This window comes from Tursiops truncatus, chromosome 4 (assembly GCF_011762595.2).
Source record: "Tursiops truncatus isolate mTurTru1 chromosome 4, mTurTru1.mat.Y, whole genome shotgun sequence".
Classification (NCBI taxonomy): domain Eukaryota; kingdom Metazoa; phylum Chordata; class Mammalia; order Artiodactyla; family Delphinidae; genus Tursiops; species Tursiops truncatus.
In genome coordinates this window covers 68893809-68920563 of record NC_047037.1, presented here as the reverse complement: position 1 = coordinate 68920563, position 26755 = coordinate 68893809, and the positions used below count along the sequence as shown (strand labels likewise).

Here is a 26755-nt window from a genome sequence, read left to right as displayed (position 1 = left end):
CTGATGAGCAGAGAAGGGGTGGCACTCTGGTCGGAGGGAAGGCTCAGTGGAGAGAAGCAGGGTCAAGGACAGTAAGACGTGAGGTGGTGATCCGGGGTCTCCTTTGTTTTGCGGTGGAAGACAATTAGTTGATTCCTCAGGCACAGCCAAGAGAACCATCAGTCCCACCAAGACTGAAGCTTATTCTGAGCTTCTAGAACCCCAGTGATGCAGCAGGAGATGGTGCCAGGAAGGGTTCTGGCCCTCTCTGCCAGGCCAACCTGTATGCCCCTCCCCTCCCCAGGTCTCTCCAAAAGATACTGCAACCACGGCCCTGCCCCTCCTCTCCATGCTGTCCCTCCTGTGCTGCCAGCCGCCCTCCCTGACCACAGGCATCGTGTATGCACAAAGGAAGCTGAAGAAAAAGAAAATCTTCTGGGTCTCCCCACAGAGAATCAATGTGTGCAGGCAAATCAACCTCGTGTGCTTTGACAAAGTACGAGCTAAACTTTCCAGGTTGGAGGTTAAAGATCTCTAGACACAGCCAAGCTGGGAAGCCTGTCTACCCCGGCACCCTCGTGGGACAGATGGGAACACGGAGGTCATGAAGGTCACACAGGGAGCTAGTGTGAGATCACATTCTAGAAGCCCGCTTTCCTGAGTCCTGAGGAAGTGGTTTAGCCATCACATCATGAATTTCTTCCCTGTCAAATTTAGTATTTTCGTGCCTGTTTTGGGATTCAAAACCGTCTCTTACTGTAATAGCTTTTCTGATTGACTACATTTTTTCAGGCAAAACTTATGAGGAACATTTCTTTCTTTTTTTTTTTTTTTTTTTTGCGGTACGCGGGCCTCTCACTGTCGTGGCCTCTCCCGTTGCGGAGCACAGGCTCCGGATGCGCGGGCTCAGCGGCCATGGCTCACGGGCCCGGCCGCTCCGCGGCCTGTGGGACCGGGGCACGAACCCGTGTCCTCTGCATCAGCAGGCGGACTCTCAACCACTGCGCCACCAGGGAAGCCCGTGAGGAACATTTCTGTTCCCCGAAGTTCTTTGTCCAGAGCTTAAGCGAGCATATTCCTTTCTCCTCCGCTGCTTCTTTTTAGGAAAGGGAGGGAGGGAGCTGCCACCCGTGTTTACCCACTCCGGCCCCTCTTTTCTCCTTTGCTTCGCAGGGTGTCAAGACTCAGGACTGGGGCAGGTTGCCTGTGCTTAGAGCCTGGAAAGGTGGCAGAAGGGGAGTATGTCCAGAGGAGGGGACAGCTGTTATCAGACAGGCCCCAGGACCCCTCTCCATGGCTCTCCCACGGGGGACCTGGTGGGGCTGTAGCATCAGCCGCCTCGGCTCGGGTAGCAGGTTTACCCACTCGAAGGCAGGGCACCTGGCCTGGTCCCTCCGTGTCTTCGGTTCATTTGTATGAGAATAATTGATCAAGGCCTTGCCACTTTTTCGTTAACCCTCATTGGCAGAGAGTGCCGTTAATGAGATGAGCTCTTGAGAAGCTCATGTATAGCTGAGGAAGCAGGTAAAAGGGATAGACGATGAAAATGCAGTGAAGTGCGTGCTGAGGAGGGTGTGAGCCAAGCATTGGTGGGCAGTTACCTGTCACGGGTGGGAGGTCACCTCTGAGCTGTGGCTTTGGTTGTCAGACAGAATGGGCCCCATGGTGAGTAGCCCAGCAGCACAGGGATGCCAGAGCTGCAGCAGGTGGGGGGCAGGACCCTGGGTGGCGAGAACGTGGCTGTGTTGTGGGGATGCAGCTGGAGTGGAGGAACCCAATTGCTCAGGGCATGATGTGCTAAGCTAAGGAGTGGGGCCTGGTGGTGGAGGAGAATGGGAGCCCTTCTCATTTTTTAGGAAGATGGTGAAATCTCTATAGGCATGTTTTATTTATTCCATATGGGGAATTGGTGAGAAAGGATGAAAGGGAGCTAAGACTGAGTCAGGAGGCTACCGTGGCACAATGGAAGAGATGGCTTCTAGTCCTAGACAAGGAGGGTGGGAATAGACAGCAGAATACAGGCTGGAGAGACGGTCCCCAGGTGGAAGTGGCATAGCTCTTCCATTAGTTCAGTTCTATTCTTTTCTAGTTTCCTTTGACAAAGAAGGTCCTGTGAGGTTAACTTAACGGTAGCTTCCTTTTAGATGCAGGGCCAAAGAACAGCCCCCAATAGGGATTCCTGTTACTTACCCAGCAGCCTCCCCAGTGTCTGAATATAGGAGGGAGATTTAGAAAATGCGTTCATTACTTATCTCTTTCTAACACGAATTTTTTCAGAGGTGTTTCCGTCCCATAGAAAGCTTTTCCCTCCACAACCTCATGTGCTCCTTTGCTAGGCTGTCTTAGGGATGCTCAACAGACGATGTGTCCAAACTCCGTATGTCATCTTATTGTGCAAAGGACTCTTGGTTGGGAATGGGCAAAATGAGAAACTAATCCTGAATTTGATACTAAGTTTCCATGTGACTTTTTAAGATAAGAAGGTTGAACTACAATGATCTCTGTTTCTTTCTAGCTTTAATATTATAAAACTCTACCAACATGATGGTGAAATAAAGCCCTCCACAATTAATTGAATTTCCATCTAGTGTTATTTCAACTTAGAAGATATTCACCACTGGGCTTCTGAGTACATTTTTTCCCATATATTTCTAGTTTACGTTGGTTTGTTATAAGTCCCTTAAAGCAAGTTCTCTCTTCCTTTTCTATTCAATTCAGCCCAAGCCTGGGCTAGTATGTATGCTAAGTTTTCTTTTTCTATCTTATTCCCTTTAAAACAGCAACTATAATTTAGATTTTTTTTTCCATTTATGGCTAGTTTTATTGTATAAGGGTCATTTTCACATAGAGAAATAACATGGTCCCATATCTGTTTTGCTGCAGTATCATCTCTGTTTTCATGTTCAAGATATTGATGTTTAAAACATAATCTAATCATCAGAAAAACATTTCAGTTTGAATTAAGTTGCTAACTGTTTTTGAAATGGAACCACTCGAGCATTTGGAATCTAAACACACATGTTGGGGTCCTTATAAAATACAGGAGGGAAATGAAGCAGATAGTGTTTTATTTGTTGTTTTGTTTTGTTTTGCGGTTTTTGTTCTTGAAGGAATAACTTACACAAAGGCACGTTAGCTCTCCACGAAGTCCAAATGAATTAATGAAACAAACATTCCTTACTTCTTTAATCCAGAAGCCCAGTACGGACTTTGTCTCTCCACATGCTTTGCAGAATTCATTTAACATTTGTCATCTGGTGGAAGTCTCCAGATGGGCTGGATTCCGGTTCTTTCTCTCCAACCTACGGGCCCCTAGACCCTGGGGCTGCTCATTTGACCCCTAAGCTGAGAATGTCTCTACCCTATTTACTCAGTTGTAAGAAGTGAAAACATTGTAAGCACTTCACTGTAAAGCATGACGCTAATGCTATATGCTATAATGATAAAAGATACCATTTGATAGAAAACTAGAAACTCCAGTGTCTTATACTGAGATGACCTTCAAGAAAAATAGTGTAAGAGACCTGGGTGTCAGTGTTGAAGAGGATATTCCCTAGTGCTTGGCAGTGCTCTGCTTGGCCTTGACAGTGCTGAGGCAGCGGTAACCACTTCCTTACTCTGACTGGGTGTTGAGCAGGCCTAATGCAATTGGCCTACTGAGTAAAGACACTGGGGTTTGTAATTAATAACTGACTGTGAAGCAATGAGCAAATTAAAAGTGCTGTGATAGTACTCAGTTCCATTTTGCTTTCTCTGTTACATTATCTGTCAAATACTTTCACATAGTACAGCAAATCAACTCTCTCAACCATTTTCCTCTTGATCTAACAGTAAAACCCATTCCTGGGCATTAATTAATATTTATTATTAGCACTTTACTTCCCTCTGTAGCCTTAAAGCCCTTTATCAACATTTCATTATCAATCTGGACAGTCACCATGTCTCCCATATTTTTAGGAAGATAGCTGTGAACCAGATGGCAGACTGGGAAGTAAATAGTCTTGCAAAGAAAGAAAAAAATTCTGAGCTCTGGTTTAGAAAGACAGCAGGTGCCAACTGAAAAGTCAAACTCAAGCTGGTTCTTGTTGGATTTCTATCCACTAAACCTCTCTCATTCAGCAACAGCAACGGTCACAACAATAAACAAACAGAAACAAAACACTTGCATTTTGTACTGTTTAATGACTGGACTCACCTAATTTTCAACACCGTCTTTTGGGAATCACTTGTCACATGCTGAATCTTTCTTTCAGGCGCTCTTCTCTGACTTAAAATTTGATGTTTACCAATAAGGGCTTGGCCAATATTTTATAATTAGTATAAATGGAGTATAACCTTTAAAAATTGTGAATTACTATATTATATATATGTAACTTATAGAATATTTTACATCAACTATACTTCACTAAAAATAAAATATAAAATTTAATTTAAAAAGGAATCTTTGAACAAATGGAGAATACAAATTTTTTAAAATCTGTCTTGGAAGAAAAAAAGAAAGCTAATGGAAAACTGAGTATCACATTTACTGTGGATAAACACAATAATGAAAAAAAATTTTAGTCAAATAAACACATTTAATGTTAAATAAAAGGGCTTGGGACAACTAAATATACTGTAATTTCTTAGGAGCTTGAGTTTTGTGTAAATCATGATATAATTAAAAGCTCTAAATCTTCTGCTAAAACCCATTCTAATTATCTTGTAGACTGGCACTCTTACAGAAGATGGACTGGACCTCTGGGGGACTGTTCCTACTGCTGACAACTGGTAGGCCCTTTAGCGAAGATGGAGTGTGTGATTGGTGGGGCTACCCAGGTGACACTTCAATTCATCCTTCTTGTGTTGAGGGATGAATCTCACATAAAAATATACATAATAATTGGCTGGTACCAGCTCCCCATTAGTCTAACGTGCTAAATTAAATGAGTTCTAAGTTCAGAATCAGACGGGGAAAGCAGGTCTTCAAACTCCGCATGAAAACTGGAATAGAATAAAGTGGATGATTAGGTAGTTGAATGAATAAAACAAAAAAGCAAAGAGTGAAATCAGGACTATGCTTAATTAAAAACCACACAGACTTCCTGGGCGGCTTGTGAGGTAGGAAATCCAGAAAGGAAAACCTCCATCTCCCCCCATCATGGAGCTCACACTCTAGTTGGATAAAAGTTGCAAATGCACGCACCTTCAATGTACTACACAGGCCAGGAAAAGAATTATGATTAAGGTACAGATATCACGAAACAGAAGAAGACATAATAAAGATTGCTTGATAAAAAAGACAAAAAACCACATTTCTGATTTTTATAATAACATAGTGGATAAAAGGTAGGAATTCATTTTGAAAATGAATGGATCAAGGAATACCACCTGGAGGAGACAGCATTTGAGATAGGTTTTGAAGGGGGAATGGCTAGAATTTTTACAGACATGGTTTAAAAACTGGCACTAGGGAGCAGAGAGGGCAATCACATAGACACTACCCTAGAACAGAGCTAGAGACAGGAGAGACTGCCCATCTTCACAGAGTGCCGCCGAGCTCCGTTTCTTGCAGGGCTGGGACCTGCCTTCTCAGTCAGAGTGGAGATACCTCTGCTCTTAAGCTCTGGGTACCCCACCTGGGCTCCAAACTCTGGCTGAGGCTCCTGTTATTGAAGGAGTCATGCAAGCGTTCTCCAGGATGGTGACGGGACTGGGTTCAGCACTGGCACAAGAGAACAGCAGTCAGGCAGTGTGACGTTGCAGAAGATACCTGGGTTCTAGCCCTATTCGTGTGTCTCTGCTTCTGGCTGCTCCGATGCCCAGGCCAGGCCTTTGTCCAGACAGGTAGGGCCTCTACTGGCCAGAGCAGTGAAAGGGGAAAGGGATGTTTGCAGTTTCCACCCCTTCTCTCCCTCCCTTGCCACTGGTACTCTGAAAGTTTGGGGGAAGTAGAAACCACTAGAAACAATTATTATTCAGCTCTAAGATGGGAGGAGAGAAGGTAAGGCAAGCCAGTCTGCTGTCAAATACAGGCGAAGGCCAAAGGGCCAATTAGTGAGAATATTTGAGCCCATGCCTGCTTTTACTTGAAGAAGAAAGGAGCCAGCAGGCAGGCTTCCTTTCCATCCCTGCTACCCCATTGGCCTGCAGACTTCTTGCCTGGGTGGCTTTACAGAAGCAACTTTGCAGTTCACAGATGTCAGCTCTGAGCCTTCCCACAATGTGCCTTCCTGCAACACTGCCACCTTGTGGGCTGGTGGCAGGCAACCTGACAAAAGCCCCTGTGATTATACCCAAGTACTCTACTCGGAATTTATCGTACAGGGCATAGGGAGCTATTGAAGCTTTTGAGCATAGGGGTTAGGTATTATTGAAGCTTATGTTAATAAGATTTTAAGGGGCAGGGTGTGCAAAATGATTTTGTTGAAGATCTTAACTCACTAATGATCTTCTCTACCAGTTTCCAGGAAGTCCACAGCTTTGCCTCTGGCAAAGCTCTGCCCTGGGGCCCACTGTGTGTGGCCATGGCCAGCTGCCACTCTCTGATCCTTCTCGACAGGACCATCCAGGGAGATCCACTGGACCTCAAAATGTTTGAGGTCACAGCTTGAGTAAGGTGATTATTTCTTGGCTCTACTGAATGAGGAAAACTGGAAGAAATACTTACCAGGCGTTCCAAGGCATTTCTAACTTTGGTTGAAACCCAGAGAAGATTCATAACAATATGTGAATGAGGGTCTGATCCTACCTGAATTTCCCAGTCCCTGCTCCAAGACTCTATTAACTAGTGCAACATGAGCTAGGGTTCCATGATCAAATAAATTTGAGAACTGCTGTTCAAACAAAGTTAAGTTGATTTCTTTAGGATTTCTTTAATATAGTGTGGTGCATTGTGAATATTCAAGAGGGAATATAATACGCAGCATTTACTAAACCTATTTCACCACAGAAAACCTTGACAGGCCAAAACATGGTACAAAACACTCTTGGAAAAACACTAGTCTAAAGCAGTACCGCTAAGGCAGTAGCTACTAGCCACGTTGGCTATTGAACACATGAACTGTGGGTATGCATCTAAGGAACCGGATTTTAAATTTTATTTATTTTAACTAATTTAAATTTAAATAGCCACAAGTGGCTCGTAGCTACTGTACTAGACAGTATAGGTCTCAAAACCAGAATGGAGGTCCCTCGATCCAATGGGTTCGGTTTCCTGAGGTGAATGTAGGTGACAGCTGAAGGTTATAAGACTCTCCCCTGGTGACTGTCATGACACAGTGGGAAAACCTCTTGATTCCGCCACTCTCTAGATGCAAGACCCCAAATCCAGAACAAGCTTCTGAGTCATGACCTCATCTGCGCATTTGGATAATAATGCCTCAGTCAGGAGCACGTTGAGACTGTGAGCCTGAAGGGGCGGCATGCATTGTAAAGTGCCCAAACCATGGAGAGCATTCATTCATTCATTAGTTAGTTAATCAACTACATTGTTCTGCCCTCCAAAAAAATGTTCTAAAGCTACTTATAGTGACATACAAAATACAGGACAGCATTTAAACAGAGTTGTAAAGGAATGAAAACAGATGACTGTACAGACATGGAGAACACCTCACAAAGAGGCTAACTCAAAGATTTATTGTAGGAAAATTGTAGCTTTCTAGAGGCCAAAGTAATAAAAGGCCAAACCTGGTAAACAGGGAAATTTCTGGTATCAGTAAATTCAAAAGAGAGCATTTGCTGTGGAGAAATGCTTGATATTGTCGACTGAAAAAAAATTCACAACCTAAAAGTCGAGAGTTGTATTTTATGTGGCAGACAAAACTGAGGATTTAAGCCCAGGGCACAGCATCTCAGATAATTCTGACGGACTACAAGAGGCAAGTTGAGCGGGGAGGGGCAGCCAGGATACATAGGAGTTTTTGCAACAAAGACCAGGTAGTCAAATCAAAAGATTACTGTTAATTAAAGGCAACAAGATATCTCAAGTTAAGGAATTCAGCACTTTTCTATGTATGGGAAAATGCAAGAGTCTGGGCTCACTGAAATCATTCCTTTGATATGCACCTCAGCTCTCTGGGGCCAGCATCCTGTGTTTTCTCATCCTGAGTCTCCTCAGGGTGCACTGTCAGGGGTGCCTGCAGAGGCTGAATGCTAGATGGCAGGCATCCTATTTCTATCCCGAGTTCCCTGAGGGCTCACCATCTAGGCAGCTGTAATGTGCTGGCTTGATGGTTCCAATGTCCTTTGTTTGCTGATATGGCAGGAAATATTTTTATTCACAATATAAGGGCAAGACTAAAATCACTTTTCTGGATCTTAATGGAGAGGAATCAGTGTAATTTTTATAAGCAAGGTCCTTACCAGCATCATTGGTGCTGACACAGTGAGGAGTTGCACATGGTCATTATTGCTGTATGTGACTTTGATCCTGGTTCTAACAGTGCCCCCTTCTCCAATGGAGGAGGCTTGATCTCTTTGTACAAATGACATACAAGTTGGGGTCTTATGTGAGGACATAAATCTATAGTATTAGCTCTGTAAGTACTGTCTTTAAGACCAGTTATATCCACCCCAAGCAAAGAAAGTGCAAATTGTTCATTGAGTTTAAAGCTGGATGAGAAAGAGTCTCTAGTTAAATATCTTTTGGTAGTTCCTTTCACTAAGCGTAACAGGGAGGGAAAATGTCCTTACAGACTCTAAGAATATGAGCACTAGAAGGGATGTCATGATATTTTTCAGAAGAAATTGAGATCTGCAGAAATGAAGTGATATCCCCAAGGTTGAACAAGTAAGTGATAGAGTGGAAACCAGATGTTGTCTCCAATTTTCTGACTTGTGCTATTTATATATCTGACTGCCTTTACCATATTTTAGCTTAACATTGGTTTCTCAGATGGTATAACTTATACTGTTGTAACACCCAAAGAATACAAATTATTTTCAAATATGCTTTCTAATTTGCTAGCAGCTAACTTGTAACTCTCTAGCTAACGAATTAAGCTAGTAGCATAGATAGAGCATAAGAAATAGTATCGTGTTTATCTCAAGACTCAACCCTCTGTCATCTGAGAGCTAGTGTGCTCAGGTATATTGGAGAGTAGATCTCCACTTCAACCCTCATCCATTTACAAGACATGCCTTTTAGGAAGAGCCAATGGGCGGTAGTTCGCACTTCCTCCACCAATTACTACTTAAAATGTAGTCACAATAATTCTGGCTTTTTGGCATTTTACAATAAGGTCCTTAATATAAATCAACACAACAGAAATTTGACAATGATGGTATTAAGATAATTGGCCTACAAGAGAAAATACATGAAAAGGGTTTTGAAGAGATTAAAGTGCTATTTAGATATTTATTAGAGAGATATTTCTTTCTTATTATTTTTCTCTAAGGAATCTTATGAATGTTTTCATTTTAAAACAGGTAACGGAAGATTGCAATGTAGACTACTGCAAATTTGGGATATCAGTTTCCAACATAATAATAAAACCAGGACCAAAAGCCAGTTGGGTATGATTTGCTTTTTTTAAATTATATAAATATTCCCCCTTAAAACTGGTGAAATTCCCCTGTCTTTTACATATTTTTATATTCCTATTATTTTGTCTTAGCCTAACAGTATCCATGGTCAGTTTGCTCATTCCTTCATTCCTGAATTTATCCATTAATTTATTCAACAAACACTCATGAGGTACCTACGTATGCTCGAGCACTGTGCAAAGTGCTAAGGCATAAAGTGACTTCAAAACTAGACATGCTGGGAGGGACCTTCAAGATGGCGGAGAAGTAAGACGTGGAGATCACCTTCTTCCCCACAAATACATCAAAAATATGTCTACAGGTGGAACAACTCCTACAGAACATCTACTGAATGCTGGCAGAAGACCTCAGATTTCCCAAAAGGCAAGAAATTCCCCAAAGAAATTTGCCTACCTGGGTAGGGCAAAAGAAAAAAACAGAGACAAAAGAATAGGGATGGGAGCTGCATCTCTGGGAGGGAGCTGTGAAGGAGGAAAAGTTTCCACACACTAGGAAGCCCCTTCACTGGCGGGGACAGGGGATGGCCGGGGGGAAGCTTCGGAGCCATGGAAGAGAGCGCAGCAACAGGGGTGCAGAGGGCAAAGTGGAGAGATTCCCGCACAGAGGATCAGGGCCGACTGGCACTCACCAGCCCGAGAGGCTTGTCTGCTCATCCGCCGGGGCCAGCGGGGCTGAGAGCTGAGGCTCGGGCTTCGGAGGTCAGATCCCAGGGAGAAGACTGGGGTTGGCGGCGTGAACACAGCCTGAAGGGGGCTAGTGCGCCACAGCTAGCTGGGAGGGAGTCCGGGAGAGTCTGGACCTGCCTAAGAGGCAAGAGACCATTGTTTCAGGGTGCGCAGGGAGAGGGGATTCAGAGCACTGCCTAAACCAACTCCAGAGAAGGGCACGAGCCGTGGCTGTCAGCGTGGACACCAGAGACAGGCATTAAACGCTAAGGCTGCTGCTGCCACCACCAAGAAGCCTGTGTGCAAGTGCATGTCACTATCCACACACACCCTCCCCAACCCGGGAGGCTGTGCAGCCCGCTACTGCCAGGGTCCCGTGATCCAGGGACAACTTCCCAGGGAGAGCACGCGGCACGCCTCAGGCTGTTGCCAACATCATGCTGGCCTCTGCTGACACAGGCTCACCCTGCATTCCAATTATAACTACCGTTCCCTTCCCTCCCCTCTGGCCTGAGTAAGCCAGAGCCCCCTAATCAGCCGCTGCTTTAACCCCATCCTGTCTGGGAGGGAACAGATGCCTGAGGGCAACCTACACGAAGAGGTGGGGCCAAAACCAAAGTTGAACTCCAGGAGCTGTGTGGACAAAGCAGACAAAGGGAAATTTCTCTGTGCAGCCCCAGAAGCAGCGGATTAAATCCCCACAATCAACTTGATGTACCCTGCATCTGTGGAATACCTGAATAGACAACGAATCATCCCAAAATTGAGGTGGTGGATTTTGGGAGCAGCTGTAGACTTAAGGTTTGCAGTCTGCAACTGACCTGTTCCTGATTTTTACGTTTATCTTAGTATAGTTTTTAGCACTTGTTATCATTGGTGGTTTTGTTTATTGGTTTGGTTGCTCTCTTCTTTTAATTAAATATTATTACTTTTTAATTTTTTATTTTAATATATTTTTTTAATTTATTATTTTTTTAAATTTTTTTCTCCTTTTTGTTTGGAGCCATGTGGCTGATAGGGTCTTGGTGCTCTGGCCTGGTGTCAGGCCTGAGCCTCTGAGGTGGGAGAGCCAAGTTCAGAATCTGGACTACCAGAGACATCCCAGCCCCATGTAATATCAATTGGCGAAAGCTCTCCCTGAGATCTCTGTCTCAATGCTAAGACCCAGCTCCACCCAACGGCCAGCAACCTCCAGTGCTAGACGCCCCAAGCCAAACAACTAGCAAGACAGGAACACGACCCCACCCATTAGCAGAGAGGCTACCTAAGGTATTACTAACTTCACAGATACCCCAAAACACACCACCGGACATGGTCCTGCCCACGAGAAAGACAAGATCCAGCCTCATCCACCAGAACACAGGCACCAGTCCCCTCCACCAGGAAGCCTACACAACCCACTGAACCAACCTTACCCACTGGGGGCACACACCAAAAACAATGGGAACTATGAACCTGCAGCCTGTGAAAAGGAGACCCAAACACAGTAAGCTAAGCAAAATGAGAAGACAGAGAAATATGCAGCAGATGAGGAAGCAAGGTAAAAACCCACCAGACCAAACAAATAAAGAGGACATAGGAAGTCTACCTGAAAAGAATTCAGAGAAATGATAGTAAAGATGATCCAAAATCTTGGAAATAGAATGGAGAAAATATAAGAAACGTTTAACAAGGGCCTAGAAGAAATAAAGAGCACACAAACAATGATGAACACCACAATAAATGAAATTAAAAATTATCTAGAAGGAATCAATAGCAGAATAAATGAAGCAGAAGAACAGATAAGTGACCTGGAAGATAAATAGTGGAAATAATTACCACACAGCAGAATGAAGAAAAAAGAATAAAAAGAATTGAGGGCAGTCTCAGAGACCTCTGGGACAACATTAAACACACCAACATTCAAATTATAGGGGTCCCAGAAGAAGAAGAGAAAAAGAAAGGGTCTGAAAAAATATTTGAAGAGATTATAGTTGAAAACTTCCCTAACATGGAAAAAGAAATAGTCAAGTCCAGGAAGCACAGAGAGTCCCATACAGGTTAAATCCAAGGAGAAACACTCCAAGACACATATTAATCAAACTATCAAAAATTAGATGCAAAGAAAAAATATTAAAAGCAGCAAGGGAAAAACAACAAATAATGCACAAGAGAATCCCCATGAGGTTAACAGCTGATCTTTTAGCAGAAACTCTGCAAGCCAGAAGGGAGTGGCAGGACATATTTAGAGTCACGAAAGGGAAAAACCTACAACAAAGATTACTCTACCAAGCAAGGACCTCAATCAGATTTGATGGAGAAATTAAAACCTTTACAGACAAGCAAAAGCTAAGAGAATTCAGCACCACCAAACGAGTTTTACAACAAATGCTAAAGGAACTTCTCTAGGCAGGAAACGCAAGAGAAGGAAAAGACCTACAAACTCAAAACAATTAAGAAAATGGTAATAGGAACATACATATCGATAATTACCTTAAATGTAAATGGATTAAATGCTCCAACCATAAGACAGACTGGCTGAATGGATACAAAAACATGACCCCGTATATATGCTGTCTACAAGAGACCCACTTCAGACCTAGGGACACATACAGACTGAAAGTAAGGGGATGGAAAAAGATATTCCATGCAAATGGAAATCAAAAGAAAGCTGGAGTAGCAATTCTCATATCAGAAAAAAAGAGACTTTAAAATAAAGACTATTACAAGAGACAAAGAAGGACACTACATAATGATCATGGGATCAATCCAAGAAGAAGATATAACAATTTTAAATATTTATGCACCCAACATAGGGAACCTCAATACATAAGGCAAATGCTAACAGCCATAAAAGGGGAAGTTGACAGTAACAGAATAACAATAGGGGACTTTAACAACCACTTTCAGCAATGTACAGGTCATCCAAAATGAAAATAAATAAGGAAACACAAGCTTTAAATGACACATTAAACCAGATGGACTTGATATATACAGGACATTCCATCCATAACAACAGAATACACTTTCTTCTCAAGTGCTCATGGAACATTCTCCAGGGTGGGTCATATCTTGGGTCACAAATCAAGCCTTGGTAAATTTAAGAAAATTGGAATCGTAGCAAGTACCTTTTCCAACCACAAAACTATGAGACTAGTTATCAATGATAAGAAAAGAAAAACTGTAAAAAGTACAAACACATGGAGGCTAAACAGTATGTTACTAAATAACCAAGAGATCCCTGAAGAAATAAAACAGGAAATAAAAAAATATCTAGAAACAAATGACAATGAAAACACGATGATGCAAAACCTATGGGATGCAGCAAAAGCAGTTCTAGGAGGAAAGTTTATAACAATACAATCCTACTTCAAGAAACAACAAACATCTCAAATAAACAACCTAACCTTGCACCTAAAGCAATTAGAGAAAGAAGAACAAAAAAACTCCCAAAGTTAGCAGAAGGAAAGAACTCATAAAGATCAGGTCAGAAATAAATGAAAAAGAAATGAAGGAAACAATAGCAAAAATCTATAAAACTAAAAGCCGGGGCAGACAGCAAAAACAATGGGAAATTGTTCTTTGAGAAGATAAACAAAATTGATAAACCATTAGCCAGACTCATCAAGTAAAAAAAGGAGAAGGCTCAAATCAACAGAATTAGAAATGAAAAAGGAGAAGTAACAACTGACACTGCAGATATACAAAGGTTCATGAGAGATTACTACAAGCAACTATATGCCAAAAAAATGGACAACCTGGAAGAAATGGACAAATTCTTAAAAAACACAACCTTCTGAGGCTGAACCAGGAAGAAATAGAAAATATAAACAGACCAATCACAAGCACTGAAATTGACACTGTGATTAAAAATCTTCCAACAAACAAAAGCCCAGAAGCTGTTGGCTTCACAGGCAAATTCTATCAAACAAAGCTCTTAGAGAAGAGCTAACACCTATCCTTCTCAAACTCTTCCAAAATATAGCAGAGGGAGGAACACTCCCAAACTCATTCTATGAGCCCACCATCAATCACCCTGATACCAAAAACAGACAAAGATACCACATAAAAAGAAAACTACAGGCCAATATCACTGATGAACATAGATTCAAAAATCCTGAAGAAACTACTAGCAAACAGAATCCAACAGCACATTAAAAGGATCATACACTATGATCAAGTAGGGTTTATCCCAGGAATGCAAGGGTCTTCAATATACACAAATCAATCAATGTGATAAACCATATTAACAAACTGAAGGAGAAAAACATATGATAATCTCAATAGATGCAGAAAAATCTTTCAACAAAATTCAACACCCATTTATGACAAAAACTCTCCAGAAAGTAGGCATACAGGGAAGCTACCTCAACATAATAAAGTCCATAAATGACAAACCCACAGCCAACATCGTTCTCAATGGTGAAAAATGGAAACAATTTCCTCTAAGATCAGGAACAAGACAAGGTTGCCCACTCTCCCCATTATTATTCCACTTAGTTTTGGAACTTTTAGTTACAGCAGTCAGAGAAGAAAAAGAAGCAAAAGGAATCCAAATCAGAAAAGAAGAAGTAAAACTCTCACTGTTTGCAGATGACATGGTATTATACATAGAGAATCCAAAAGATGCTACCAGAAAACTACTAGAGCTAATCAATGAATCTGGTAAAGTAGTAGGATACAAAATTAATGCACAGAAATCTCTGACATTCCTATACACTAATGATGAAAAATATGAAAGAGAAATTAAGGAAACACTCTCATTTGCCATTGCAATAAAAAGAATAAAATACCTAAGAATAAACCTACCTAAGGAGACAAAAGACCTGTATGCAGAAAACTATGACACTGATGAAAGAAATTAAAGATGATACAAACAGACGGAGAGATATACCATGTTCTTGGATTAGAAGAATCAACATCATGAAAATGACTATACTACCCAAAGCAATCTACAGATTCAATGCAATTCCTATCAAACTACCAATGGCATTTTTCACAGAACTAGAACAAAAACTTTCACAATTTGTATGGATACACAAAAAATCCCAAATAGCCAAAGCAATTCTGAGAAAGGAAAACGGAGCTGGAGGAATCAGGCTCCCTGACTTCAGACTATACTACAAAGCTACAGTAATCAAGACAGTATGGTACTGGCACAAAAACAGAAATATAGATGAGTGGAACAGGATAGAAAGCCCAGAGAAAAACCCACGCACATATGGTCACCTTATCTTTGATAAAGGAGGCAAGAATATACAATGGAGAAATGACAGCCTCTTCAATAAGTGGTGCTGGGAAAACTGGACAGCTACATGTAAAATCATGAAATTACAACACTTCCTAACACCATACACAAAGATAAACTCAAAATGGATTAAAGGCCTAATTATAAGATCGGACACTGTAAAACTCTTAGGGAAAACATAGGAAGAACACTCTTTGACATAAATCACAACAAGATCCTTTTTGACCCACCTCCTAGAGAAATGGAAATAAAAACAAAAATAATCAAATGAGACCTAATGAAACTTAAAAGCTTTTGCACAGCAAAGGAAACCATAAACAAAACAAAAAGCCAACCCTCAGAATGGGAGAAAATATTTGCAAATGAAGCAACTGACAACGGATTAATCTCCAAAATATACAAGCAGCTCATGCAGCTCAATATCAAAAAAAATAAACAACCTAATCCAAAAATGAGCAAAAGACCTAAATAGACATTTCTCCAAAGAAGATATACAGATTTCCAACAAACACATGAAAGGATGCTCAACATCACTAATCATTAGAGAAAGGTAAGTCAAAACTACAAGGAGGTATCACCTCACATTGCTCAGAATGACTATCATCAAAAAGTCGACAAACAATAAATGCTGGAGAGGGTGTGGAGAAAAGGGAACCCTCTTACACTGTTGGTAGCAATTTAAATTGATACAGCCACTGTGGAGAACAGTATGGAGGTTCCTTAAAAAACTAAAACTAGAACTACCGTATGACCCAGTTATCCCACTACTGGGCATATATCCTGAGAAAACCATAATTCAAAAACTGTTCATTGCAACACTCTTTACAATATCCAGGACATGGAAGCAACAATATCCAGGACATGGAAGCAACCTAAGTGTCCATCGACAGATGAATGGATAAAGAAGATGTGGCACATATATACAATGGAATATTACTCAGCCATAAAAAGAAATGAAATTGAGTTATTTGTAGTGAAGTGGATGGACCTAGAGTCTGTCACACAGAGTGCAATAAGTCAGAAAGAGAAAAGCAAATACTGTATGCTAACACATATATATGGAATCTAAGAAAAGAAAAAAGGTTCTGATGAACCTAGGGACAGGACAGGAATAAAGATGCAGACGTAGAGAATGGATTTGAGGACACGTGGAGGGAGAAGGGTAAGCTGGGACGAAGTGAGAGAGTGGCATGGACATATATACACTACCAAATGTAAAATAGATAGCTAGTGGGAAGCAGCCGCATAGCACAGGGAGATCAGCTTGGTGCTTTGTGCCCACCTAGAGGGGTGGGATAGGGACGGTGGGAGGAAGACACAAGAGGGAGGGGATCTGGTGATACATGCATACGTATAGCTGATTCACTCTGTTATACAGCAGAAACTAACACACCATTGTAAAGCAATTATACTCCAATAAAGATGTTTAAAAGAAGAAAAAGGAAAGAAAATAGAAAAAGAGAAATGCAAAACAAAGAAAGCTAGACATGTTGGGCTCTGTGCTGGAAGAATATGTGGACTGATAGAAAAATCAATATAGGTGCAAATAAATGCAGTATAATGTGCCAAGTGCTATAATAAAGGCTGAAGAAAGAACAGCGAGAGTCCAGAGGTGGGAGTAAATACTGTTTTTAGGAGAGAAGTACCACAGAGGTGGTGCCCTGCAAACTTGGTCTGGAAGATGACTCAGATTCCTCCAAGCAGCCAAGGGGAAGGGCCTTGCAGACCAGACAACTTGATGAGAGAATCGCCTTAGACGCAGCTAGAAAAATATCAACGTTGTGACAATGTACGACTTGGAAGCCATCGCCATCTTTCGACAGTTTCCATTTTCCTGCAGCCTGCAGAGGATGTCTGTGGTCATTCAGCTGGAGGGGAGGATTATTTCTGTGTCTATATGAAAGGTGCCCCGGAGATGCTGGCTAGGTTCTGCAGATCTGAAACAGGTACTAACTGACACTTATCTGTTTCAGGAGGCAAAAATATTTTAAAAGCTCAAACACACAGAGCAAACCAACCTAAATCAATGAATGTGGAGGTGGTTATTTTCTCGGTAAGTGGGAAGTGGGCTCAGTAGATCTGCTAAGGCAGAAGTGGTAACTTAAAAACAGAGAAGCAGTGAGTAAATGTCAGCCAGAAAAGCCCAACCACAATGGGGCATCAGAGAGGGAGGTGTGAAGCAAGCCTCAGAAGCCAGAACGGGGAGCTACAGCGGGGTCAGAGGACCAGGGAGGATGAGAATGAGGAGTGTTAAAAGGAACCAAAGAGACAGGTCTGAACCCTAGATTAATTCTGTCGACAGGGATGCTCTGCCACCTCCTGGGGGCTGGCATCACTTATGGGGTCTTAGACAGATCAATGAGAGGAGAATATAAAAAAGATAAATCTTTTAGGAAAAAAAAAGTGATTAGAGTAAATTAGATGGTATTAGAGCAAGGTAATTGATCATTTTCACAGCAATTTCATCTTTCAGGGCCAGATTTTGAGCTTATTTGCATTGTTTCTTAGTCTTATAAACATATGCACTCTCTAAGCTGCAGCCCAGATTTGTAAGAATATTGTTGCATTCAAATGAGTTCATTTGGATAAAACTGGCCTTTTTACTCCTGATTTTCATCTATATTCTCCTTACAGTTGCTGATAGCCATCAACTTGTGCACAGAATTCTAAGATTTGACAAACGGTTGCTTTAACTTCTCTCTCTACTTCGAGTCTTTTTTTAGAAGTCCCTCTTTTTTCTGATTTTGATCTTCCTCATAGCTCCCATCAACTCCATCCTTCACAGATTGATGGTCGGTACTTGGCTGTTCATTTTTTTTCAGGTGTCCTTTGCCACCCCTTATTCATCTGGTAGCCCTTCCAATTCTTCTTATTGTCCTAAATTCTGATCCTTGACATATGCTAATATCATATTCATACAGTTGGCACTTTGAAAGACCTCCAGAATCCTTTAGATATGTCTTCTTTCAAGAATCAGTAGTACACCTCCTTCGGGTCTGGAGAGGTAGTGAGTGCAAATTGAGTTCCTTATATGAAGTAGAACTCAGTATTCTTAATTACGTTCAGGAGATACATTGTCCTCAGCAGAGGACAATCTGTAGATTATTTTTTCTTTCGAAGTTTCTCAGTTTTTAAAGTTTGTTTTTGAATTGTTTATGACAAAGGAGTAAAGAAATACTGTGGAAAATTGAATAACAGATCATCTGCATCACTTATCTTTGATTTTGTGTTGCTGGTAGAGAGATCCTCACTTACATACAATTATTAACCCCTCTGCACAAGATGTGGATATCCTCGGTTCCACATTACTATTTACAACCTAAGTCTATCTACTCAAATATAATCAGTAATCACCGTCCCTTCCTTACCCTGTGTCTATTTCCCCCATCTATAAAATGTGGGATTGGGTGATCTCTAAGAAGCCTTTCACCATGACATTTTAATCTTCTAAATAGAATCACAAATATATGCGGTTCACAAATATATGAACGGCACTCTCAGGTTTAACATTCAAGGTGTTAGCTATTCTTGAGGAAGCATAAAGACCCATAACACACAGGATTTTGTAATTTTTCAAGATACAAATTTTAATAATGAAAGTTAAGGTCATGTGTGAAGACAAGATTTATGTCGCTAGAAGTGGAATGTAGCTGCCACCCAGCTGTCACATACAAATTAAACAGTGATGTTCTCATTTAAAAGCACCAGTGAGAGAGACATTATTATAAATATGACAAAATTTAAAAATGAGGATAAATTGTGCTGGATTTCCAACTATCCCAGGTTTTCCCAGAGAATATCAGGAGCCTATTTATCATGCTTCCTAGAATATAGTTATCATTTTCAAACAGGGTTAAAGAATAGGGTTTTGATTTTTTTTTGAGTCAAATTATATTCAGCAAAAATTTCCAATTAGGAAAATCAAGATGTATAAAAAACTGACATCATAAAGGGGAAGTAGAAGAGTTTCCTGAGATGACTTAGGGGTAAAAAGAATCAGGAGCAAAACCTTATCAAGATTCACCCTTTCATGAGTTTAGCCAATTTCTATTGAGCTTGACTATGTATTGGATGCCCCTCAAGGCACTGAGGATTCAGAAGTGAATAAAATCAAATCCTTGCCCTCACAAAGCTTATATCCTAATTGGGGGAAATAATTAATAAGTTAATCTATAAAATATTGTCAGGCAGTGATAAATGCCCTGAAAGAAGAAAAAAAGCAGGTTAAAAGGATTTTAAAAATGACAGAGAGCACCATATTACATGGGGAGATTAGGGAAGTCCTCTGAGGGGGTAACATTTGAACAGAGATCTGAGTAAAGTCAGGGAGCAGAGCATGCAAGTATCCAGGGACGGAGCACTGCAGGCAATAGGAATAGTGGAGGCAACAGGCCTCGACACAGGATTTTGCTAGAATGTTGTAGAATCCCGAGATACCCAAGTGCCTGAAGCAGTGAAAAAGGGAAGAGTCATAAAACAGAGACTCAAAGCAGAATACATTGGTGAGAAGATTTTGGAATTTTTCTTTTAGTTCTAGTTAATGAGAAAATATTAATCCAATTTATAATAGAAAGTCATGAAGTTAAATGATGAGAATTTAACAAATTCTATATTAAGGTGCATTTTCTTTTATAATATTCTCTAAGATCATGAGGTAGGATTCATATCTGATTATCTGAGTATTCACCAACGTGCCTAATATAGGATCTAAAATAAAGTAGTAATTTAGTAACTGGACTGTGGAATGAAGGATGTAGCTACTTATACTCTACTCCAGAGAGAAGTTTCTTCATTGTATTCTTATCCACGTTGAATTATTTCTCATCAAGAAATTCAACTCTGATTTTTTTCTTAAAGGAGTTTACTGACCACGTGATCATTTCCCTCCCAAGTCCTACTAACATGATAGAAAAGAAAGTTTCAGAGAAAACTAGAGAAGGAATAAGTGTAGATGAGAGATTTCTATATATTTCTGTAAGTCATAAAGTAAATGGAGGAGTGGTAGCTGAATCAGCAGGATAGAAGAAGCTATAGCTTATACCAAGACAGAGAGATTGCAGGAGGAAAGCTGGTTCACCCTGTAGAACCCCAGAGAGAACGAGACTCTGATATGCCATGTACTGTGGAAGGTGGAGATGAGACTGAGGACAGTGAACATAGGAGTGGACTGACAGCAGGCACAGAAGTTGGTTCCCTAGGTCTCCCTATCCTTCCCCTTCCTCTTCCTGAAATCTTAACTCCACTCTGGACAGAAAAAGGAAAAAATGAGGGATCAAGAAAGAGCTCTTGGCCCCCAATTTTTAAGAAACACCTGAGATTTATTTTATTTTAGAGGAGAGGTCCCACTACCTAATGTAACCCAGTTAGACTCCAAGCCTCCCATTTCAAGTTCTGAAAACTCTTCAAATCCTTGGCTGATGTCATGTATTTACTGGATGTTACAGATGGAGGCTGAAATAAATGATTCCATATTCAACTATTACTATAGTATCCTGTATGCAGTACGTACTTAATAAATGTCTACTAAACTAAAATGCTTACAAGCTAAAAAAGTTTTAAAAATATATGACTAACAAAAAATTTTAAAAACCAACAGAAGAGTTGGAAGATAAACACATTGTTTTAAAAAAAATGGAGTTGAAAAACTGGAAGAAGCAGCTAAAAGATATAAAAGTAGTTACCTCTGAGAAGGAGAAGGGGTGGGGTGCTGTGAAGACAGGGGCTATTGGTTTTCATTACTATAAACTTTTGGGTTCTTTTTGATTTTTTAAACGTGTGCATGTATTACATTGATAAAACTTAGAAATTTCAAAATGAAGCAATAAATCCAACTGTTGAGATTATATGGATACACTTTAATAGTGACTTTCTTCCAAATCCAGAGAGAGAAGGTGGAGTCAGAGTTAACATTTCTGGGACTTCTCATAATGGAGAATCACTTGAAAAAGGAAACAAAACCAGTCTTGAAGGAACTGAGCTAGGCCCCATCAGGACTGCAATGATTACCGGTATGGGTTTCAGGAAGCCTGTCAAATTACATGTATCCCAGGCATAAGCAAAATACCATGTGAGCTGAGTGAGTTCATGTAACTGAGGTGGAGAGAACAAAACTTGGCTGTCAAGTTTGTTACCCTCTGCTCCAGTTACCTGGGAACATGTGTAGCTCCCCCACCCCCAGCACGACCCTGAGCTTTGGAGACAAGGACCGTAGCTCATTCTCTTTGTCTAATGCCCTCTGTTCCTACCCAGGATCTGTGCAGAGCTAATAGGCTCACAACAAATGTTGAAAGAAGAGAATGGGATTCTTATCAAGAACCCCAGTGAGATCTCTGTGTGAAGGGGGCGAGACCCTGCTGGACTGTCCTTCAGGGCGGTGGGGTAGGAATGGCCTGTGATGATCAAATCCAACACGGCCAGCCCTAAGTGCTTTTTTTCTTTACTTAATTGGAATCTAGATGCCAAGAATAGTTTTATGTTATCAGATGAGGCCCATGTAACTTTCACCACTGACAGCTGTCAGTCTTCTGAGGATTAGTTGTAAAGCACTTAAATATTTATTTATTCACTTGTGCATATGTTGGAAATACGCGATGTTCTGGGACATGATGCAGTTATGGGAGGGAAATGCAGATGTAGTGTTTGAGCACCCATGACAGATAGGCCTGATAAACGGTTATGAAAAAAGCAGAAAGCGATAAATGCCCCCAAGAGCACCAACAATGTGGTACAGTCACTCGGAAGAGGGAGAGCTCAGTTCTGGATGCTGAGAGGTTTCTACACAAAGCAAGCCCACTTTCTTTGTCATCTAGGTGACAACCTTCAAACAGCCATTACTGTTGCAAAGAATTCTGAAATGATTCCTCGAGGGAGCCACGTGATCCTTGTTGAAGCCAATGAACCCGAAGAGTTTGTCCCTGCCTCCGTGACCTGGAAGCTGGTAGAGAACCAAGAGAGTGGGTCTGGAAAGAATGTGAGTGAGTGTTACAAGGTTCTGCATGGGCTGGGGCAGATGGAATACAGCCCTAACCCTGGGCAGCTCTCTCTTGGCATTAGAAGTCACCACAGTAAAAAGCCCTCCCATGTGCCCAGAGTTTTACTGTTTGAAAAGCTTTTAGCATTTCCGCCAGCACTTCTCAGTCTTGGCCTCACGTAGAAACGACCTAGAAGAGTTTTTAAGCTTCCAAAGCCAAGACTACGGATTCAATCAGAATCTCTGGGCTGGGAACTGACATCAGTCCTTCCCCCGGTGATTCCAATGTGCAGATGTGGCTGAGAACCACATCTTGCTTGTACCTATATCCATTTTTAATAGAGATGGTATACTTTAAAATTTTTATTTTATTGAAGAATAGCTGATTTACAATGCTGTGTTAATTTCTGCTGTACAGCAAAGTGATTCAGTTATACATCTATATATTCTTTTTCATAGTCTTTTCCATTATGGTTTATTACAGGATACTGAATATAGATCCTCACTACTTTTTAATAAAGAGTCCACTTATGAGCTTAATGCCTCTCCTGAAGGTTTGTCATTGCAGGGAGAAGTCGCATCATAGTCTCAGGCTTTCCTGCTCCTCTCCGGCTCCCTCCCACCCCACTTTCTCTCCTCGACTTCCAAGAAAAGCACAGGGAACCCAGTCCCTGCCTCAAGTGAACACTTTACAACAAGTCTTTGGTTGGCGGTTTTACAATGGAGGTTGGAAGGGGAGGGGTGTATCACCTTGCCTCCCAGTCTAGTACATCAAAATATTTTTTCTTCCAAATACAGTGCTTCCCCCAGTGAATTCCTCTAATGAAGAAAAGGTTCTCATCTTTTATACTATCTGAATTTAGAGTCCTACACAAATGTAAGACCCTCTGAAAAATGTTGCATCAACAGCCATTACCAGCTATTGACATGATGAATGCATACACAGTCATCAGATGCTTTCTCCTGGAGCTGAGCCAGCTGGGGCTAGAACCCAGTGATAGGGCTACACTGACAGGTGAAGAACAGGACAGAGAGGGTTTCAGGAAAGGAGTAGTGCTGGTGCAGGGGTCACAGGATGTGGAAGAGGATCTGGGCACTGTGAGGGAATAGGTTACCTGTGGGGTGGGGAGAGGTCAGGTTAGGCTCTGAAGAAAGAGTCTACCTATTGTACAGGGAAGAAATTGGGGCATGATTTTTGAAGGAATGAATGGTAAGAGATCTTAGGAAACAAAAGGTTGAATGAAGAGGAGAAAGACGAGGAGGGAAGAATGTTTCCTCTTCTTCCTTGGAATCACTCATTGGTACCTTGGAATGATTTCCTCAGTAGACTGACATCACACGTATTATTTCCCAGAATAGGATACAGAGCATCATGTTGCCGAAGTATTCTCTGCTCGTGTAATTTGGGGGGGAGCATTTTGAGTATCTTCTTCATATGAGTCTAAGTTCTACGGGTAAATTCCATATTGTGTATTTGTTGGTCCTCACCCTGTTGTGTAACATGAATACACTTCCTTCCGTAAAATGTAGGAAAGCAACAACATTCCTTAAGAGCCAATGTAGAAATAATGCCCTTTTGAGTTTAGGAAACCTACATTAACATTGGAAACAGTTCAGTGCCTGATGGAGAAAGAGGGAGCTGTTACCATTTCGCAGTGAGTGGGAAATCGTACCAAGTGATATTGCAGCATTTCAACAGCTTGCTTCCAAAAGTAAGTACTGGAGAAATGATGCGTTTTGTTTTGCTCCTCAAATTACTGAGATAAAAAAGGGTAAGAGAACAGTGAAGGGGACGATCAGCGAGGTTATCTCAGAGTTAGGAAATAAACACCCCCAAACAGGCACTGCGCTTTCAGGAGTTTCCCGCCCCCCTAACCTTCCTGATCCAGCACATGCGCATGGCCTCCTGTTCAGCGTTTGAGGCTGGTACTGCCCCTCACCCCGCCCCTGGGGCCAGTCCAGCCCCTGCGTCCTTCCTCCCTCCCTCCCAAGCAGAGAGAACCTCCAGCTAGTTCCAAAGACGCTGCCTGTTTTTCGTGTCTGTTTCTCTCTGAAAGTCACCAACTCATGTCAGGCTGAACTCTATTCCCCTTCCTGCCTGGATTCTTAAATTACAGCAGAAGGAAACAAAGACTTCATGGTTTATTCTCAAAATCATTTGTTATCTTGTCACTGTGTGTGTATTTTCAAATAGTGCCCTGCAGGGTTGTGCTGTCAGTGGGAAGGAGATAAGTGGAGAACGAGCCCAGGGCAGCAACCATCTGTTAGCAGTGTCTTGAAAGTCCTGTCACCTTACCAGTCAAGGACCATAGAATCTAGACCCCCCAGGCTTCTAGAAAGCCGTTAGTGCAGTTCCTCATTGGAGAGACTGGAAAGCTGAGACTCAGAGAGGTTGCCTCTTGCCTAAGGTTTGCACAATTTGGGGCAGAGCTAGGAATAGAACCCTGATTTTCAACTCATGATCTATTGCTCTTTCCTCTGCTTAGTCTTCAGTTACGGAGACAGTGTTTATTAAAAAGAACTGTATTTCCTTAAGCGTTTTAATCTTATATGCTCTTCTGCTCTTTAGTTACTTTTTATTCATTAGCGCTTACCCCATCTTGGAAAAATGGCCTGGAACAAAGTAATAGACTTGTGATGGAAAACTGAAAGTGAAAGTTAAATATTAAAGTGTTAAATCCTCTTTTTTCCCTTTCCTGACATTTGGTCTAATGTCACACCACCCAATGCTATATTAAAATGGTGGCCAGGAGTCATTTTTCAGGACTGTTCTTTTATTTTAAAAGTGTTCAACTCTCTAATCTTATTGCAATCGTTGTTTTTCTCTTTAGATTCTGGTGAATGGAACAATTTTTGCAAGAATGTTCCCTGGGCAGAAATCTAGCCTCATTGAAGAATTTCAGAAATTAAAGTAGTTGTTATTGCATGAAAAGAGAGTGTATTTGTTATTTATTGCTGTGTAACAAATTACCCCAAATCATAGTGGCTTAGAATAACACCATTTTTTTTTTTTTTTTTTACATTGCTGTGGGTCAGGAATCCAGGTGTGCTTAGCTGAGTCTTCTGGTTCTAGGTCTCTCACAGGTGTAATGAGGTGTTGGCCATGACTGTAGTCATCTTGCGGGGGGAAGGATCTGCCACCAGCTTCACTCATGTGTTGTTGGCAGGATTCAGTTTCTTGTGGGCGGTTGGGCTAAATAGTCTGTTTTTTACTGGCTGTTGGGCAGAAACCACCCTTGTTTCCTTGCCACGTGGGTCATTTCATAAGGAAGCTCACAGTGTGTCAGCTAGCTTCCATGAGAGAGAGCAAGTAAGAAGAGTCAGAGGGAGAGAGAAAGAGAGGGAGAGAGAGAGGTATGACGATGTTTTATATCTTCATCTTAGAAGTAACATCTTATCCCATCACTTTATTCCTTTCATTAGAAGCAAGTTGCTAGGTCCAGTCCACATTCAAGGGAGGGCATTAGACGTCATGAATACTAGGAGGTGGGCCATTTCAGAAGCTGTCTACCCCGGAGAGCATTCCTTCTGTGGCCCATAGGGCATATCTTAGAGGAAGATCCCCTGCTTGGATATAGAGTATAGAAACAACAGGGGTTTGTACAGCTCAGAGTGGAAAAAAGTGGAGAAGTGTGAGAGTTATCACCTGGAATTATTTGAGGTTGGTCCATCAGAAGCTGTGTGAATAATTTCAGGTTCTCCAGGAAGGAGATGAAATGGCATTTTCACTGTTTTGGGTATTGAGGCCAAAGTCAGAAAAAGAAAAAGTCCTTTCTTATCTCCTTCAAAAATACAGATGACCAAGTCACATCAGAGTGAAACGGTTCTTCTTGAGACCAGACCTATGTATTACTTGCTGGGACTGTTACAATTTCTGGACTGCAGATTTCTGGAAAGTGAAAAGGAATGGAGAGTAGTGAAACTTAGATAATTGCTGATAAGTAGTAAATAAAATCAAGAGACTGCCTTTGACTATTATTTTTTGTTGCCCAAGCATTCTTAGGGAAGTTTCCAAAACTGCTTATTAACTCCCATAATGCCTTGAGGCTGGGTTAGTAACCAGTGTCTAAATGACTATTTTACTTACATGGTCATTGTATGATATTGGCTGAAGAAAGTAATTTTACCCTTCTCAAATACCTGAGAAATGTTGCCAACTTAAATGCTTACTTTTGAAAAGCTGTATTCCCCTAAAGAAACATCAATTCAGGAGGATATATGCTGTCTCAGAATAAGTTATCCTCTCAATTTCCAGATCTTGATCTTCATTCAGAATTTATTCTTTATTCAGACAACACTAGAAGATGTAAGATTCCTCGTGTGATATAAAGACTAAATATGTACTTTACGCCTGAAGAAATGAAGCCATTTTCAGCAAATGTGTATAGT

The 26755-nt window shown here is 41.3% G+C and overlaps 1 protein-coding gene across 1 annotated transcript in view; it reads left to right on the top strand.

Moving 5' to 3' along the window:
* ATP13A5 (ATPase 13A5) overlaps window positions 1-26755 on the top strand; it is a 101774-nt gene that overhangs the window by 42236 nt on the left and 32783 nt on the right. Inside the window, 12 exon segments of the mRNA XM_033855208.2 lie at window positions 284-475; window positions 4688-4749; window positions 6422-6572; window positions 9388-9474; window positions 12197-12202; window positions 17193-17265; window positions 17268-17342; window positions 21259-21378; window positions 21381-21404; window positions 22206-22366; window positions 23953-24078; window positions 25198-25277. Of these exon segments, the coding sequence (XP_033711099.1) occupies window positions 284-475; window positions 4688-4749; window positions 6422-6572; window positions 9388-9474; window positions 12197-12202; window positions 17193-17265; window positions 17268-17342; window positions 21259-21378; window positions 21381-21404; window positions 22206-22366; window positions 23953-24078; window positions 25198-25277 (1157 nt within the window).